The sequence below is a fragment of the Gastrolobium bilobum genome, unplaced genomic scaffold (genome assembly GCF_033153095.1).
Source record: "Gastrolobium bilobum isolate Gb01-03AN ecotype WA unplaced genomic scaffold, APGP_CSIRO_Gbil_v1 utg9008, whole genome shotgun sequence".
Lineage (NCBI taxonomy): Eukaryota > Viridiplantae > Streptophyta > Magnoliopsida > Fabales > Fabaceae > Gastrolobium > Gastrolobium bilobum.
The window spans coordinates 156,664-175,836 of NW_026898340.1; the positions used below are offsets into that span (position 1 = coordinate 156,664).

Sequence of the window (19,173 nt, forward strand, 5' to 3'; positions counted from 1 at the left end):
GTAAACATATTATAGTAACTTGTACAGTTTTTTAATTCACATTTATTCAGAGCTAATAAACGAGAGAGTATAAGCATTACCAATTAATTACTTCTATTGATCCCAATAATGACAACCTCCAACAAACTCCTTCCTGCATGTCTCATCTTATGTTTTCCTTACCCACCGTGCATTTTGTCTTTACTGAACTCAATTACCCTTGATGTTGCCAGCAACATTAGAAAAAAGGTTAACAATAAAGGTTGTAATAGCTATATTATTTTTAGTTTACAATAATATATCTGGTATACCCTAACTCACAATTCAATCGCTCAACCCTCCCACACCTAATAAAAAAATAGAGAAAATAATAACATCTATAAAAAATAATATGAAATAAATTAAGGGTCTCTCTTGACTCTTTAAAACAATAAAATTATCCCTAACAAGATAAGGGACCCGTAAATTATGTTCTGAAGTTGTCCATGCATTGTGATTGAAACAGAACTAGATTTCTTGTTGGTTGTGTCATCACCAGTTTCTCCCTGGGGATTGCTGAAATTGGCAGGAACAACTGTGTCTGGTGCTGAATCATCGTCTCCAGAAACTGGACTAGCAGGAGATGGAGCATCTTCTGGGGAATTTTTAAGACTTTTAGGCAACCCTTGTCCATAAGTCACATTTATTTTGAAATGTTGACCATTCATGCATTGCTCACCATCATAGTCACTTGAAAAGAAATATGTCATCCCTTCCTTCACCAAAGGAACTGGTACTGACACAGGATGTATCTGAGTATTTGACGGATCAGATGCTGACCATTGGATTGTGTCCTTATCTTGTGCATCTTCATAGTCACATTGTTTGTATGTGGTAAAATTGTATGTCTGAACAACAGAGTGGTTGTTGTCCGTGTTGAAAACTGCATGAACATTGAACAACACCATGTCAATGTTTCTTTCTCTTAATATATAAATTTTATGACTCTTATGCAATGATAGCTTAATCATTACTAATAATAAGTTAATGGTCAAGAATTTTTTTTAAAAAAACATTATAGTATTTTACATAGAACAAAAAAACATAAAAGCTAGTGGCCACTCAATCAGAGTATCAAAAGAGAATAATTGTACCAAAAGAAAAGAATAATAAAAAAAGTAATAAACAGTTGTCAACTAGCCCCATCTTGAGTATCGACCTTTTTCTTTTTCCTTTTTCTCCATCTGTCTAAAACGAGACAAATGGTAACAGTAATTTTGAGTTGTGGCAGACTCCAGAAAATACCAACAAGAATAGTGCATGCCGTTAGGTTATTCCTGTTGAGATATATAAAACCATTAATATAGCCTCACCCAACAGCTTAAGCTTTTGGGTTGAATTGATTCTTTACATGAGCCTCGTGTTACGGGTTCGATCCTCGCCGCCCCCCACTTTCTTTCAAGTGGAATTTCTTTGTTCGCACAGGTAGGTGGGCCTGTGCATTGTCCACCCTTCAAGCCCAGTGGACTCTCATGTGAGGGAGCGTGTTGACATATATAAAATCATTAATATAGCCTCACCCAACAGCTTAAACTTTTGGGTTGAATTGGTTCTTTACCCTTCCAATTCAAGCATAGCTTTCTGAATTGATTAACATTAACGTATATGCCACAGCATACCCCAAAAACAGCAGATATGCCTTGAGAAAATGAAACACAAGCACTTGCATGACAATGATCCAAAGTTTAGTTGAAAATTTTAGCCAATCTAATTAATGCCACTTTCAGATATATGCTAAATGTTACAACATATTATAGAATAAAAATAATAGTGAATACTTGATAGTTCAGCTTTTTTCCTCCTCATCATATCGTACCAAGTATATATTGAAAAAGCAAAGAAGAAAAACATACTGAAAAATTACAGGATGAGTGCTAAGCTATTTCAAGAAATTGATCTGTCTTTCCTATCCAATATTTTTAGTCCAAAAAAAGAAAAGATCAATGCAAATTGGGGAACAGACTAAGAACTGAAACAAGAACATTCATGCCATAAGAAGTTACTTAAAAACTACATACACATGGGGGAGATATGAGTTTTGATTACATATTCCCCAATTGCCCAAAAATTAACAATCAAATTTCTCAAGCTCTACTCAATACTGCTTTCAAAGACAACACCAAAAAACAAAAGGATTGTAAGCAGAAAAAACATCATGAAGTATCTGAGAGAAACTTACTGAGGAAATCTCCCAAGCTGAACTCTTTATTGACAACCCACTTCTGGTAATTGACTTTAGGATTCTCAAGATTGTCAAACCAGCCTAAAGAATCTCCCACTGTGTAATTCTTGTAAGCCTCAACAGATCCTGAGAAACATAAAAGAAGGAGGAGAAGACAAGAGAGAGTTGAGAACAGAAGATGTGAAGAACTTCTTATCTGTTCCATTTTTCCTTGGGGTTTGTGAATGTGCAGGCAAACTTGCTTTTTATGACTGACTCAAGAGAATGAGAATGTGGGATTCTTATGCTGCCAGCTATGGTGTGTGTGGTTTACTGATTTTGTATGAAACCCTGTCTTTGCTTTGAATTACTAAAATAGTCACTGTCCCATGTTACTCTCAATAATTTGTGTCAGACAAGTATTACTGTTTCTCTACATATATATATATTTTTTCAAACTAAATAAAGAAAATTATAATGGAACAAATTCTCTGAGTGTGTAAAAGCTGGAAGGAAAACCAAGTTCCAAGTCAGAGAAGTTCCCAAGGGTAAATCTCAACAGGGTTCAGGTCTCTCATCCTCACTCAGCTGTAAGAGAATCTCAACAAAACATGATTATCAGAAAGTTGACACGTGGAAGAAGCCAAACTGGTAGGTCGGTGCATTATGAGTACATGTATAAAATATCAAGGAATAAAGGTAAAACTCATAATTGGTGTGATATCTTATCTTCTTCTGAACTTCTCATTGGACATTTCTATTTTAACCAAAAAAAGCCTCGAAATAATCAAGGGGAAAGGAAAGACGGTAGAGGCTCGTTTAGGAGAAAAATTTTAGTCCTCATGTGAAGACAAAATTAAAACATTCAGATTGCATTAATAATTATTGGTTTCACGTGAAAATTCTCTTTTTCATGTTTAAATATTCATATTGGTTTCCTCATTTAGTACCAAAAAAATTAAAATCTTTGAATAAAAATGTCTCAAACAAACTAACAAATAATATATTATATTATTTTTTAAATTATTAAACTTAATTATTCTTGATTCAACTTTTACTCTCATAAATAAAAGCCAATCCTGTTTTAACTTGCTTTAATTTTAGTTGGCTAGCATCCTAGATGCAACTGACAAGGCCTTCAATAGCAATGTTGTCATATTAACACTATTAAAATTTTCCCTACTTGACAGGATTTTGTACAATTAACGCTATAGCTTAATTATAACTAATTAAATATAAGGTTGGGGCAATCATCATTGACTCCACATTAAAAAGCTTAGCTGAAACAAAATAAGGGAACTTGAGTTGTCCTCACTCTAAAGTACCAAACTCACATATTTTATTAGTTAGATTGATAATTTGATAAAATACATGGGGAAATAGATATATTGGTTACATTTAAAATGACATTCATGTCAATTCATATCCTCTGGCATAAAATGCCACCCCTTTAGTAGCTCAGGAATTTGTTGTGTCTCTGTTCTTTAGCGCAGTTTTCTAATTGTAAACAATTATTTCTATAAAGCAATAAATCGATGCAACTACCAGGATTTGACTTTGCATTTAGCAGGTAGAGATTAGTTGGTCCTGAATGTGATGTCCAAACACCAATGTGATGTTAGCTATTTTTTATTTTTTATTTTATAACAATTCTCATTCAACTTCTTTCAGTCATTTTGTTCTCGGAGTACGGTTCCGAAGGCTACCTCCTCATTGGAACAACAAGTGCATTGAGCTTCATCACTGAATAAAGGAAGACACTAATCCCTCATTCGAGGAGAGAGACATATCTTCTGGTCCAAAAATTTTCCAAAAATTTAGTTGAAGCAGAATTTGAACCCTGACTCAAACAAATTTTTATAAGCTCAATTATCAACTGAGCTACTCTTTGGAGTTATGTTAGTTATTATTTAGAGGCAAAAAAATTAAAATATTACTATTTTAATGAATAATTACGAATATATATCTGTTTCGAAACTATCTACGAATCTATTGCACTCATTCACGCCCAAATTAGGCGTGACTATTCACGCCCAAATTAAGCGTGACTCCCAAGGCATTCACGCCTAATTTAGACGTGAATCACCTGGTGTTAACACGTGGCAAAAAAGTCAACTTACGAACCGTAAAACTTTGGAAAGCCATAACTTTTGACTCGGATATCCGAATGAGGTAATTCTTTTTTTGATTCCACATAACTTTTCGAGATCTACGCAATGACATATCATTTGATATATTTTATCTCTCACAAACACAATTCAAATAATTGCAATAATTGTAGTGCTGTTTTGAACCTAATTACGAATATATTACACTCATTCACGCCCAATAATGATACTATAACATTAAATTCAAAATTCAAAATTCAAAATTCAAATAACCTTCAATAAGTTGATTGCATTTTGTATTTAATAGGAGTTGATTGTGTTTTGTATTTAATAGGAGCTGATTGCGTTGTAATTTTATGAGTTGGTTACATATTGTCGCCAATTCAAATAAATTTGCTGGAGGTTATTTGAATTTTGAATTTAATGTTATAGGAGTTGATTGTGTTTTGTATTTAATAGGAGCTGAATGCGTTTTGTATTTAATAGGAAATTTGGTGCCATCTTATTTATAGATGAGTTAATCCACTTTGGTGCCATCTTTATAGTATCATTGTTGCAAATTTGAATTATGTTTGTGAGTGATAAAATATATCAAATGAGATGTCATTGCGTAGTTCTCAAAAAGTTATGTGGAATCAAAAAAAGAATTACCTCATTTGGATACCCGAGTCAAAAGTATGGTCTTATAAAGTTTTACGGTTAAATTATTAATTTTTTGTGCCACGTGTCAACACCAGACGAGTCACGCCTAATTTAGGCGTGAATGCCTTGGGAGTCACGCCTAATTTGGGTGTGAATAGTCGCACCTAATTTGGACGTGAATGAGTACAATAAATTCGTAAATAGTTTTAAAACAGCTATATATTCGTAATTATTTATTAAAATATTAATTTTTTAATTTTTTTGCCATTATTTAGATCGAAGATCAAATTAACTTTTATTCCTAAGTCAAATTTGGGATTTTGTTCGCATGGGGTTTTGTTAGGTAATATGTCACATGTTTTCTAATTGTTTACATATATTAGAAAAATGAAACCGACAAACATTACAGAATATAACACGAATTGCGACCGAGAAAATTATGTATATACGAAACAAAAGGGGCCAATCTTGAAAACGGACAAAATCAAAGTAACTTATGAATTACTAGGAGCTTATATTTATGGAAGCTGTTTATGAATTCAGGAAATATTAAAATCTCAGAACTCGCATGGCACTGGTTTTGAAAGTGTGAAAAGGTTGGAGGAACAAACCACATGGTGTACCTATCCCATTTAAGTACTTGATCTGTCTTGTGGTTGAAATCGTTCGTGTGGGATTCTCGTCTTGAAAAGGTGGGATTGTCATTTCACTTTTTGTAAGTGTAAATATGATGAAAGAATAGTTTTTATTATCACCCTTATTTGTTTATGCGAAATATATAATTTTATTTTATATATACATAAAAAAGTGAATGTAGCCTGTTTTTCTTTCTTTCTCTTCTTTTTAGTAGATCCCACTTATTTTTTTATGTGTGTATAAGATAAAATTGTTTGATATAACATTAGATATCTATTCCCCTTTGTTTATTATTATTTACTTTTTTAAAACAAATTTTTTTTCTTAAATATTCTTTATTAAAAAGTTGAGTTAATAATGATCAACAGGTACAAATTTTAAGAGTTTCTTGAAATTAAAATAGGAACACAAATAATTGAATTTTATATTTTGAATATAATTAAACATAAATGAGTGAATTAAAATATATTATTTCTAAAATGGCTTTATGAAGAAAAAAACATTTAAAGATGACAATATTACCCGAGTTCTATACTGAAAGAAAATCAAATATTATTTTTAAGTTCAACAAAGTGAAAAATTATCTAAATAAATAATTAATTAATTAGACTAATAAAAATTAAATTCATTTGATTATAAATTTTAAAATAAGATTTTAATTGCAAAACTCTTTACTGTTTGCTTTAATTTGTTATATAATAAATTACGATACCATGCCAACACTTGAGTTCGTTAGAAACAAAACAAGTACTCCATAAAATCGAATAACATGATTGTGTACATGCTATTATTTTGAAGTTATATTCTCTGAGCAAATTATATTATCATGCTTTTGAAGTTTTGTTCTTGTTGTAAGCATAACTGGTATAGTTACTCGAGCAAATACTTATTCAAGTAAATAAGACTAGTTACTTGAGTAAGCAAGTCTTATTTATTCAGGTAAACTAGAGAAGTGGACAACTTAAATTTGGACCCATAAATATTTTTGTTTCAAATTAAGTTATAATGTTTTGTATATGTAAAAATGGACTTAGGGTGGGCGTTTGTATGTCCTTTATAATTGAGAAAAGTCCTTATTCAATTCTAGGAGTTAAAACATGATTTTCTGTTGATTTTCAATATGACTTGTTAAATTTGGTTCATTTTTTATTAATCCATGCTTATTATATCATGTACAAACATATTTGGACTATATATATAGTGGAATATGACTCTTCTGTCACAGGAAAAGAAATTTGTTTTCCTACACACTTAATCAAAAATGGGACCCACCAGAAAAGACAAGGAAAAAAAAAACAAAACAGGTGACAGCACATATGTGATAAGTGTGCAGGAATATTTTTTTTCTCTTCTACTGCATAAAAAACACAAACCCATATATATATGGGTTTTCGTGTCCAAAACAGTTGAGAAAATTTCCGTCCAATATGAAGCTCTTTATACCCTAAAATGGTGTATAAATTTTAGAAGGGCATAACTTTTAGCTTGGTTGTCCAAATTGATTTTTTTTTTTATTTCACATCACTTTTTGATATCTATGCTATGAAAAATTTCAGAGGGGATTTGGTCAATATTTTTTTTAAAAAAAAGCCTTCTTGTTGGGTTTTGCCGTTTTGGGAATGACACAGGAATATACTAAACTTTTACGTATATATTATTGTTTAGGGTAAAGTGTGTGTCATTTTAAAGGATGTAAAGTTGTGTTATTTTAAGAAAGAGATAAATAAAAGAGGAGAGACAGTTGACAAAAAAAATAAAAGTGTAGGTCTCACCTCTTTGTGAGAAAGAAATAATATAAGTTGTGTCATTTAAAATGATAAACATTTTTCCATATTGTTTATGTGGTATTCCTTTTGAAGATTTATGATCGTAAGACCAATTATATTTCTATGCATACTGTTATTTAATTATTATTTCTATTTCTCATTATCTAACAATTATAAATAATGACGACTCATTATTTCAAAGGACATAAGATTATGTAAAACTTATTGAACTTGTCAGAAAGTAGACATTTGTATCCTAAAATGGACGAAGTATGTGACGATAATCGAAAATACTCGAACAAGTATTGGTCAATTGGTCAAAACATGAGCAGATTGATATACAGTTTGGAAAGAGAGATAATAATAATTTTTTTTAAAAGGAACGATATTATTTCGAGATTGAGAGAAAAATATTTTTGTAATTCTAATATATTATGAGATTATATTAATATTTATATTATAATTTTTTTCCTCCCAACCTCATAACAACATTATTTCGAAAGTGAGAAACATTAAACCCTTAAAAAAAACGGAGTCATGGAAATGAATCATAAAAATTACTTAATGTACAATATCATTTCACACAATGCATATACAGTTCTAAATTATTGGCTCTTTAGTTCTTACTATTTTTCTATTTTACATACATGGTATACAGTTATATATATAATAAATAATTGGCCGAAGAGAGTTTATCCGGTGGGGATGGAGAAAATCATGTGATGTACATGGGGTGGGGTGCCCTGAGGCTTCAACAATCACTCGTCACAAGAATATAGCTTGTAAAAGCATTAATCCAGCTATTATCACATGCAGATTTTTCACTTCACAGATGATTGCCAGCCAAATAAAAAAAAATGATCCCTTATATATAATGGCTTTGTTTGGACCACCCATCATGAACATATGCACGATTCCTTATTCAAAGTTCCACATTAAATTGTGTTCCTGCCTCAACCTAGGTAGATCAGTGGTTTGCGGCGTTCTTGATCATGGCAAAGAGTTCACAGTTGGTCATGACCAAGCTCTATAACTAGAGTATAAGTACTTATTTACTAATTTTCTTAATCACATTATTTTGTGTTCATAACTTTTCATCGCTGTTTGCAAATTTTGTGACTAAGTTATTAATGGTAAATATTTTTTGAAGAAAAAAAAGTAACATAACCTAAGGATAAATCAACAAGCTTAGTTCGATACTTTAGTTTTCGTTTTGTGTTTGATTTGCTGTTTTCATTTTCCCATTTGTCTAAAGTAAAAATAAATATATATAACTGCAGCAAAATTTGAAATATTGCGTGTAATTTATTTGGAAAATATCAGTCTCATGTGATAGGAGACAATAAATCTCTCCTACACATTCAAAAAGGTGTGAGATCCATTTCAATTTTTTTCCTCTTTTCTTTATAGTGAGACCCACATAAGTTTGTGAGTGTAACATGAGATATCTTATCTTCTATTGTATAAGAAAATATATTCCTAATTTATTTTGTCTCAATTTCTGTTTGAGACTTTTACGCCAATTATTGACAGACGAATTTTAAGTCACTTTTTTCCCTACAAGTTCAAGAAACAATTTCCTTACGTTTGAATGTTTTGTGGGTATGTTTAACGAAATTTTATTAAGAGATTCTATTTTTTTTCAACGCATTTAATATTTTAGTGAGAAAAGTTCAAAAACCCCTTATGTTGTTGCCTTAAATCACTTATATCCTTTTTTTTTCTATTCACTTATAGAAGAATAAAATAAAATGATAAAAAAATAGAAAAATAAGACAAATATTATAAAATACTTAGAATACTTAATAAAAGACTAAAAGAAGAAAAAAAAGATAAAATGTGTCTAAATAAAAAAATAGAATAAGAACAAAAAAATAAAAGAAAAATAAGACTAAATATATTTAAAAGAATCACAATAGTGACAGAAAAAACTAAAGTTAAAAAAAAATAGTCAAAATGAAAAAATATATACTTAATACGAAAAAATTAAAATAAAAAATAGAACAAAAAGAAATTACAATTATGAGTTTTCAATATATTTAATTTTATTTTTTATTTAATTTCTTTCCTTTTCGTCCTTGATCTATTTTATTCTTTTTTATTTAGATATGTTTGGTTTTTTTCTATTTTATTTTTTTCACTTTTTGATTTTTTTTAGCCTTGTGCCACCCCATTTATTAAAGACTTTTGTAAAAAAATTTTTTTAAAAAAGAGAGAATAAAATAGAGATATGTAACAAAAAAAAGTATAGATATAAAAAAGACCAAATATATCTAAATAAAAAGAATAAAATAGATCAAGGATAAAACATAAAAAAATATTATTTCTTTTGGTTCTATTTTTTTTATGTTAATTTTTTTTGTATTCGGTATATTTTTTTTTTAATTTACACTGTTTTCTTTTCTTTTATTTTTTTTTGTCACCGTTGTAATTTTTAACCTATTTAATTTTATTTTGTCTTTTATTTTTTGTCCCTATTCTATTTTTTTATTTAGATACATTTGATTTTTTTTTTAGTCTTTTATTATGTATTCTAAGTTTTCATAATATTTGGTCTTATTTTTTTTAGTCACTTTATTTTCTTCTTCTAAGAAGGATAAAGTATATATATTTAGTTAAATTTCTAACAGTGTTAAAAAAGGAGTGGATGAAGAAAATAACAATAAATAATTAAAAAAAAGTCTAGGGATATAAGTGATTCAAAACAGGGAATTTTTGAACTAAAATAAGAAAAGCTGTTTCTCTTATTTTTATTTTTTATGTCTATCTTTCTTCTAAAATATATATGAAAAACATCAAACTCTTTCCCTTTTTTTTTTTTTTTCTGTTTCTGTTGTACAGGGGTTTAAAAAATCAAACCAAAAGAAATTTTAAACTCAACCACGAGGGCTTTTTCACTTTTTTACCCCTTATTAATTAATTAATAACCATTTTGTCCCTGATTCGAAACTATTTATCAATCTGCCCATCTTTAGTCGACTACTTTGCATTTTTAATCGACTAAATGGCCAAAACAGACAAAAAATGGCTGCTGGGAGATTTAGTCGACTAAATCTCCTTATTTAGTCGACTAAATCTTCATATTTTACAAAAAAAAAAATAAGTCAGTATGATTTTAATCGATTAAGTAGAGAGATTTAGTCGATTAGATCTCCCAACAACCGTTTAGTCGATTAAAAATGCAAGGTAGTCGATTAAAGAGGGGCAGATTGGTAGATAGTTTCAAATCAGGGGCAAAATGGTTATTAATTAATTAATAAGGGGCAAAAGGGTGAAAAAGCCCAACCACGAGGCCACGACATTCATTTTATTTTATTTTTTGTGTTGCATGAATAGAGAAAAAAAATAAAATAATACATTTTGAAAAGCAGAAAAATGATAAAGAAAAAAGTGAGACGGCATGATTATGCAATAAAGAAAAAATAAAATAAAACATTATATATTATATTTAGTGTATTTTAAAAGTTAAAATAAAATCATGAAACTATAAGTGGTGAAACACGTAACGAAACAAATATCTTATTCTATTCAATCCAAACATTAAATTACAGTATTTTATTTTTATTTTATTGTTTTCATTGGAAATGGGATGGGATCATGGGACTCATAAATTTCAGTAAGAAAAAAAAGGAAAGAGATAAATTAAAATAAGAAAAGCTGGGATGGGAGCGGTTAAATTCAGGGAATCAGCATTAAGGAGTAAGAGTAACGGCTAGAAAAAAGTGCAAGAAAGGAAGTGAGTTAGATTTGTAGGTAGGCGTTGGATGGGGAGAGATCCAAGGGTCAGGATTGAAAAATGAATTTGACCGTTGAAGGTTAAGGGTGTCTTATAAAACATTTGCAAAGATCCAAACGTTGCGGTCACCAAAGAAACAAAGATACACACACAGTGCATTATACACAGAGAAAGAAACAGTGCAAGGCTTGAAATCGAGGTGGCGACCACCGACAAGGGAGAAGGAGGAGGAGGAGAGACGCGGAACAGTCGTCTCCAGGTGTTTCTGTCGTCGTTGTTCTCCAGTATTGGCGGTGTTTTCAGTTCTACTTTTCAAGAATCCCACTCACCAATGGCTTCTAGAGCTATTGTTCCGAATGAACAACCCAGAGGTATCATTTTATCATCTTTCTTTCTTCTTTTGTTTTTCATTTCGCTTATGCATGGATATATTCAATTTTTTATTTTTTATTTTATTTTTTTGGGGGGGTTTTGATTGATTTCTTGTTGGCTGGCAAGGTTGATTATTTGATGAAATAATGAAACTTTCTCTGTCATTTTCAACGTCATTACCTGTTTGAATAGATATCCAATTTTCTTTCTTTTCTTTTCTCTACATACCCTCTATCTCATTCTATTTGAAATTTGAACTTTTCTGTAGTTTGAGATATGTTGAGATCTTACCAGTTTAACTTAACTTTCTCGGAAAATTATTCTAGTGGCTAATTTTTTTTCCCCTCCTCTTTGTTAAAACTCTTTTTCTATTTTCCGTTTTGTTAGGTGAGAATAACAAGCAAAAGAATGTAGCAGCAGAAGGAAGAAATAGAAGGGTACTCCAGGATATTGGCAATCTTGTGGCTAAACAAGCAGAGCCAGGTGGTGCTAATGTGTCTAAGCGCAACACAAGGTGTTTTTCCCCCCTCAATACTTTTCTTTTCACCCTCATTTTTTTTTCTGTTTCCTTTGATTAATTATATATATATATATATTTTAACAGGAACTTTCGTTCTCAACTATTGGCTAATGGGCAAGCCGCAGCAGAGAAGAACAAGGTGCATTTTTCTTTCCTTTTAACTTTTTCTTGGCTCTCTAAATTTTCAAAGGAATGAACAGTTTTCTTTCCTCTATTGGGATTCTTGTAATGACTGACTCTCTAAACCCGTTTCACATATTGTTTTCCAGAAGTCTGAACTTGTGAATGGCGCAGTAGTGGCTGCAGCTAATGGGGCCAGAGTGGGGAATTTCATTGCTGCAACAAAGGTGGAACAAGCTCAAAAGCCGACAGAACCTGAAGTGATTGTCATAAGGTCTAATGAGGATTGCGAGGAAAAAATTGACTATCTCTCTAAACTTGTTTCATCGATTGTTATCCAGAAGTCAAGCACTGAACTTGTGAATGGCGCGGTAGTGGCTGCAGCTAATGGGGTTAGTGTGGCGAATTTCATTGCTGCAACAAAGGTGGAACAAGCTCAGAAGCCGACAGAACCTGAAGTTATTGTCATAAGCTCTGATGAGGATTGCGAGGAAAAAAAGGAGAAGAAGCAAGTTGTAAAAGGAAGAACTACAAGAGCAAGGTCCGCCATGAAAAATGCCAAGGCCTTCAGTTCAGTCCTCACGGCTAGAAGCAAGGTTATAAATTCCTTTCATTTTCTTCTTTAGTTTTCTTGCTCTTGGAATGTGGTTTTGGGACTTTGGGATGCCCTTTTTCTCTGGTACATCGTTGTGGTCTCACAACAAAACTTGTCAACCTCAGGCTGCTTGTGGACTCGCTTATAAGCCAAAGGATTTGGTAGAGAACATAGACGCAACTGATGATGACAATGAATTGGCAGCAGTAGAGTACATTGATGAAATCTATAAATATTACAAACTCACAGAAGTAAGTCTCTAAGCTTTGTTCTTTCTTTATCTCCCATATCTTCCTTTTCCCTAAGCACTCTTCTCTATGATAGATATAATGTGTATTATTATGACTTTGATGACACAGGAGGATGGTTGTGTGCATGATTACATGGGTTCACAGCCAGATGTAAATGCCAAGATGAGATCAATTCTTATGGACTGGTTGATAGAAGTGCATCGTAAATTTGAACTCATGCCAGAAACTCTCTATTTGACTATAAACATTGTGGACCGATTCCTGTCCATGAAGACTGTACCTAGAAAGGAACTTCAGCTGGTTGGCATCAGCTCAATGCTCATAGCCTCCAAATATGAAGAGATTTGGGCACCAGAGGTGGAACTCTTTCTCTTTTATGAGTTATGAATCCGGCTTTGGTAAAATAGCTTCATATATAGATGTATGACTTTTATGATATGGATTTTCATATCTATGTATGCAGGTTAATGACTTTGTATGCATATCAGACAATGCCTATGTTAGAGAACAGGTTCTGCTCATGGAGAAAACTATCTTGGGAAATCTTGAATGGTATTTAACCGTTCCCACACCCTATGTCTTCCTGCTTCGGTATATCAAAGCCTCTACTCCCTCTGATAAGGAGGTATATATATACACTTCTTTATAGTTTGGTTGTAAGATTTTCTTTTAAGTGCCAGAGTGTGACTGGGGGGTGCAGTGTGGAATGCTCTAATCAATCTGCTGATTTTTTGTTTTTTGTTAATGTAGATGGAAAGTATGGTGTTTTTCCTTGCTGAACTTAGTCTGATGCACTATCCCACTGTAACCTTGTACTGCCCTTCGGTGATTGCTGCTTCTGCTGTATATGCGGGACGATGTACCCTTGAAAGGAGCCCTTTCTGGACAGAGACTCTGAAGCACTACACTAGCTACTCTGAGGAACAATTAAGGTTTGGACATACAACTAGTGTGTGTGTGTGTGTTTAGGATGTGTTCATGACAATGACGTAACCTTTGTTTATTAATTGCTGCCAGGGATTGTGCCAAACTCATGGTCAACCTTCATTCAGATGCTCCAGAAAGTAAGCTAAGGGCAGTTTACAAGAAATTCTGTAGCCCAGATCGTTGTGCTGTTGCTCTTCTTACTCCAGCAAAAAACTTTTCAGCACAGTCTTGAAGGGATTCTTGTCTAGGTTGTTATTTTGGATGATTGTATTTACCTATATACAATGATTTGAACCTATGGATGGGGTTTTGTTTAGGGGGAGATCATTGCTGTTATGATCTATGGAATTTTTTTTACTTTTTTTTTGGTTTGTGATACAATAGTTTGAGCTTGGAACATATATTGCTAGGAAAATGCTTGTGGGCCGGTCTCAAGCTCAGGTCGAGATCAGTCTTTTGTTAAACAATTTGATATGAATGAAATTGAGTCTTGTCAAAACCCACTTTTTTATGGTAAATCTTACACTTTGGTTTCTAGAGTAGAGTTTAACTGATCTGATTTTTGAGCTTCCATAAAATTTTTGTGCAACAGAGAATTTAAAAAGGGATAATTCTTTCATCAGCCGTTGGATCGTCACTGAATTTGGTCAATGTATTTCCTCTGTTAAGGTTCTATGAATTGACATTTGTAGAGTTATATCTCTTACTTATTTGATAAAATTTTGAGTGTGATTTGTGTATTGTTCATTATATTGTTAATAATGAAAAATTTGGATGGATTCTAAACTGGGTTTTGTAATTTTTATTTTTCACATTGAAATTTATAGCTTGTATTAAATCATTAATAACAGATTCATTTGATGTGAAATTGGTGTTATTTTTCCGAGGATTCCTGCCTGAAAATTGGATTAATGTTTAAATTGTCTGCCATAAATCCAAGGGAAAAAGATCCACAGATTGCTGGTAATTAATTGGGTAAGATAGCTTTTTCACACACATCTCTTAGTACAGCAAATGCATCTTGCTTCCTAGGAAGTACACACTTGGAATACTATGAATTTTGGGTAGTATGTGAGGAGAATTGGAATCTTTTTGAAGCAATGAAGGTGTGGGATACGATTAGTTTCAGTCATAGGATTTTTGTTAGCATTTAGTCACGTAGATGACTAGTGGAGAAGTGAGGGAAAGAGAGTGGACTATTTGTAGATCAGGTGCATGCATTTCTGTTTGTGAGAAAGAGAGTGGAGCATGGGCTTTGGTCGACAAAACTTGTTTTAGTACACATTTAGTCAGTTATCGGGGAACTAAATATGTTAAATAAGGGAAATACTTTTCTTATATTATAAGAAAGTAGTTACTTCATGTCGTAGAAATAAAATTATAAATAGGATCCACAGATAAGAGGAGAGAAAAAAAAGAATAATCAGACCCAACTCTTTTTTGTGTGTGTAGGAAAGTTATTTATCATGAGATAAATATACCCCGTTAAATAATTTCATTACATATTTTATATAATAAAATTATTGTTATATTTAATTATGTGACCTTTAATTTAGTACACATTTAGACAGTTATTGGGGAACTAAATTAGGTTCTGAAAATTCTCACTTTCATGTATTTCATGAGTTTTAATATGTCTAATTTTAAATAATTTCATTACATATTTTATTTAATAAAATTATTATTATATTTAATTATGTGACCTTTAATATTGAATTCTTAGTTAACACTCAGGAATCAGGATAGCTTGGTTGAAATACTAGTTATATTAGGATGATGATGATGCGCACACGAGTGTAACCAAACTGTCACCTCTAAATCAATGACATACATTTAGACAGTTATTGGGGAACTAAATTAGGTTCTGAAAATTCTCACTTTCATGTATTTCATGAGTTTTAATATGTCTAATTTTAAATAATTTCATTACATATTTTATTTAATAAAATTATTATTATATTTAATTATGTGACCTTTAATATTGAATTCTTAGTTAACACTCAGGAATCAGGATAGCTTGGTTGAAATACTAGTTATATTAGGATGATGATGATGCGCACACGAGTGTAACCAAACTGTCACCTCTAAATCAATGACATACATCATTGGGCTTTGGTTGACAAAACTTGTTTTAGTACATATTTAGTCAATTACTGGGGAATTAAATGAGGTTCTGAAAATTCTCACCTTCATGTATTTCATTTTTTTCATTTTTTATTGGATTTTTTTTAATGCGGGATGTTATAATAATTAAATTCAATTTAAATTTAAATAATAAATTAATTAAATATGTATATTGCATATAAAATAATAAGTTTGGAATTTCAACATAAATTCAAGATTTAAGTTTTGGGATTGTTCTTTTACCCAAAAAATATATATATAAAAAATTCTTATGATATGAGAAGAGAAGAATATCCAAAAAAAATTTAGGGTTGTTATTAAATACATTTTTTTAGTTATGAACGGTCATAATTAGGTTGAAAATGGAAAACTGTATAAAAAAAGAGAGTTAAAAATGGAAAACTAAAAATATTCACACATATCCCCTCCCCCTGTTTGGGAATAACTTGAATACCCATTCCCTGGTTTTTTTTACATAGAAACACAACACCAAATAAGGGATATTCTGTGCAATAGAAATATTTTTTATAGGTTGAATGTAAATAAGTTATTTATATTGAGTCTAAAATGACATCGTTTTGGACAGAAATCAATATATTTTTGTAATTATAATTTATTTCAGGATTATAATAATTTATCTCATTATATTTTTTTTAATTTTTTAACCCAAAATGATGTCGTTCTGAGAATGAATGTATCTTTTATATTAATGAACCGTAATGATTTGTTAATATTTCAAATGCAATGATCGGGTATGTTTTCATATATCTAATTATTCCTCCATTAATTTCTAATTAAATGGAAGAATTTAGTAAAATAGTTAGAATTTAAAAGTGAATTTAAAATTTGGGATAATATTTCAGAATTTTTAAAATCTTTAAATGATTAAATAATAGGCTTTCGATTTCTTAGAATTGTTTAAAGTACACAGAGTAGGGTTTAGCCCAAAAACTATTACTAAGCTAGGTAGGATATACTTATAATCTAAAAGTTCTATAATTTATTATTGTCAAATCTTAATGGTTAATTTTTGTTAATTTAATGATTATAATTTCTTGGATCACATTTATTAATTAATTTTTAATTTTCAACAAATTTTAACTATTAAATTGACTCAATTCCTTGTAACCTTCAAAAAAAAAAAACTATTAAATTGACAGAAATTAACAGTTAAAATTTAGTAATAAGAGATTGTAAAACTTTTAAATTAAATAAGTATAGCTCTCTCCCCATTTAATTTATCAGAAAAATATTTTTGCAGTTAATGCAGATAAGTTATCTGCATTTACTTCTAAAATGACATCATTTTGAGATTAAAAGATTATAAAATTACAATTATAAAGACTATAAAAACCCTAAAATAAATTAAAATTATAAAAATATCATGATTTCAGCTCCAAAATGACGTCGTATTGGACTGCAGATAACTTATATACAGAAACATCAGAAAAAATGAACCCTTAATTTATAGGGAAAAATGTTTCTACAGTTAATGCAGATAAGTTATATGTATTTATTCCCAAAACAACGTCGTCTTGGTATTGAAATCTTAAAAAATTATAAATATAAAGACTATTATAACTCTGAAATAAATTAAAATTACAAAAACACCATAATTTTCGTCCCAAAATGACGTCGTATTGACTTACTGCAGATAAATTATCTGTAGTAACTGCTGCAGAAAAGGCGAATCCTAATTTATATTAAAAAAACTTCTAGTTTTGAAAAGTTTTCCTCGACTACTTACGCCAACAACAACAAAACTTAGAATGTGTTAATTCTGTTTAAAAGAAGTCCAAGTCAAATAAGTTAGGGTTCACTTTTTCTGATATTACTACAGATAAATTATCTACAGTCACTGACTGCAGATAATTTATTTGCAATAAGTTCAATACGACGTCATTTTGGGACGGAAAACATGATATTTTTGTAATTTTAATTTCTTTCAGGGTTATAATAGTCTTTATATTTATACTTTTTTAAGATTTTAATACCAAAACGACGTTGTTTTGGGAATAAATGCAGATAACTTATCTGCAAGTAACTGCAGAAATATTTTTTTCAATCTACAAGAGAATTTTTGACCAAGCAATTTTTTTTTAAATACTCATTTAATTCATTTTTAAAAGATTTTTCAAATTAACCATAATACGTGATAAGTCTCGTACGCTAACGGTGCAAGACTTAACACGTTAGCGTGAATAGAGGTGTTAACGAGTCGAGCCGAACTTTGGTCTTAAATGGTTAAGCTTGTGTTTAAATGTGTCGGCATTACCAAGCCTGTTATCTGTTACCTGTTACGAATATAATTATCGGCCTGTGGCCTGTCTTATTTGCAAAAAATAAAAGCCTGATTTGGCCTGTTAGAAAAAATAAGACAACAAAAATTTATCCAAACAAAATATACAATCAACAACACTAGTAATTCCATAAATATCCATAAATTTAATGTATATCCAACCAGTATAATATAGAACGAAATCATTCAAAAGTCTGTTTAACTAATAAAATAGGGGTGAAATGAATTGAGAGAGAGAGGGTTATTACAAATTGTATAAAAAATATAAAAAAAAAAATTAATATACTAGGTCAGCTTGAGAGGCTCCAAGGCCGAGCTTTTGAATTAGAGCATGAAGCCTTTTTACTAAACTAGCTTTTATACAAGTTCAAACCTGATTCAAACAATTAATATTAGGCATGTAAGCTCAAGCCTTCACGAGCCGAGCCAAAGGCCCCTGCTCGTTTATCACCCATAAGCGTGAACAATGAACATGCAAGATTTATTAAGTCTCGTATGACTAATGTGCATGACTTAAAAAGAGTCCTGCATAAAACCACTAGAATATGTTTAGTAATAAGAATTTTGGATAATTTACTAGATTCAAACCTCAGTGCTCTTGTTATATATATATATATATGAATAACATAATGGCAGAGAAATATTAAAAAAAAGGGTTGTCACTCTTTGATTTTAGAAGTTAATATTTCTTAAGAAGATAAATTTTATGTTTTATATATGGAAGATGATTCTCTCCTCTTGCCGGAGAGAAATCATCTCCTGTCATCTCACAGAAATTTGTTTTTATTTTTATTTTTTATTAACTAAAAGAAAGGGACCTACATAAAAATATTCCAGTGACATAAGAGAGGAAATTTCGTCTGACATAAGAAAAGTTTTCGCCTTTATATATATCTCT

The 19,173-nt window shown here is 30.7% G+C and overlaps 2 protein-coding genes across 2 annotated transcripts; one reads left to right on the forward strand and one right to left on the reverse strand.

Moving 5' to 3' along the window:
- Window positions 1-243: 243 nt before the first annotated feature.
- LOC133315045 (early nodulin-like protein 18) lies at window positions 244-2,532 on the reverse strand. The gene is made up of 2 exons (XM_061516591.1): window positions 2,198-2,532; window positions 244-901 (listed from the first exon to the last, which is right to left on the reverse strand). Exons 1-2 carry the CDS (start codon window positions 2,403-2,405, stop codon window positions 402-404), a joined length of 708 nt encoding a protein of 235 aa, XP_061372575.1. The 5' UTR covers window positions 2,406-2,532; the 3' UTR covers window positions 244-401.
- An 8,760-nt stretch (window positions 2,533-11,292) lies between these two features.
- LOC133315043 (G2/mitotic-specific cyclin S13-7) lies at window positions 11,293-14,186 on the forward strand. Its single transcript, XM_061516589.1, has 9 exons — window positions 11,293-11,438; window positions 11,827-11,953; window positions 12,044-12,098; window positions 12,421-12,675; window positions 12,800-12,925; window positions 13,034-13,282; window positions 13,389-13,550; window positions 13,676-13,857; window positions 13,943-14,186. The coding sequence occupies exons 1-9, from the start codon at window positions 11,399-11,401 to the stop codon at window positions 14,082-14,084; spliced, it is 1,338 nt and encodes a 445-aa protein (XP_061372573.1). The 5' UTR covers window positions 11,293-11,398; the 3' UTR covers window positions 14,085-14,186.
- The last annotated feature ends 4,987 nt before the right edge of the window (window positions 14,187-19,173 follow it).

What these genes read in the sequence shown, in the direction of transcription:
- LOC133315045 (XM_061516591.1), bottom strand. Translation starts at nt 2,405, where the DNA reads ATGGAACAGATAAGAAGTTCTTCACATCTTCTGTTCTCAACTCTCTCT. An exon ending in CAGCTTGGGAGATTTCCTCA is followed by an intron (nt 902 to 2,197) that starts GTAAGTTTCTCT and finishes ATGTTCATGCAG; the next exon opens with TTTTCAACACGGACAACAAC.
- LOC133315043 (XM_061516589.1), top strand. Translation starts at nt 11,399, where the DNA reads ATGGCTTCTAGAGCTATTGTTCCGAATGAACAACCCAGAG. An exon ending in AATATTACAAACTCACAGAA is followed by an intron (nt 12,926 to 13,033) that starts GTAAGTCTCTAA and finishes TTGATGACACAG; the next exon opens with GAGGATGGTTGTGTGCATGA. An exon ending in TACTCTGAGGAACAATTAAG is followed by an intron (nt 13,858 to 13,942) that starts GTTTGGACATAC and finishes AATTGCTGCCAG; the next exon opens with GGATTGTGCCAAACTCATGG.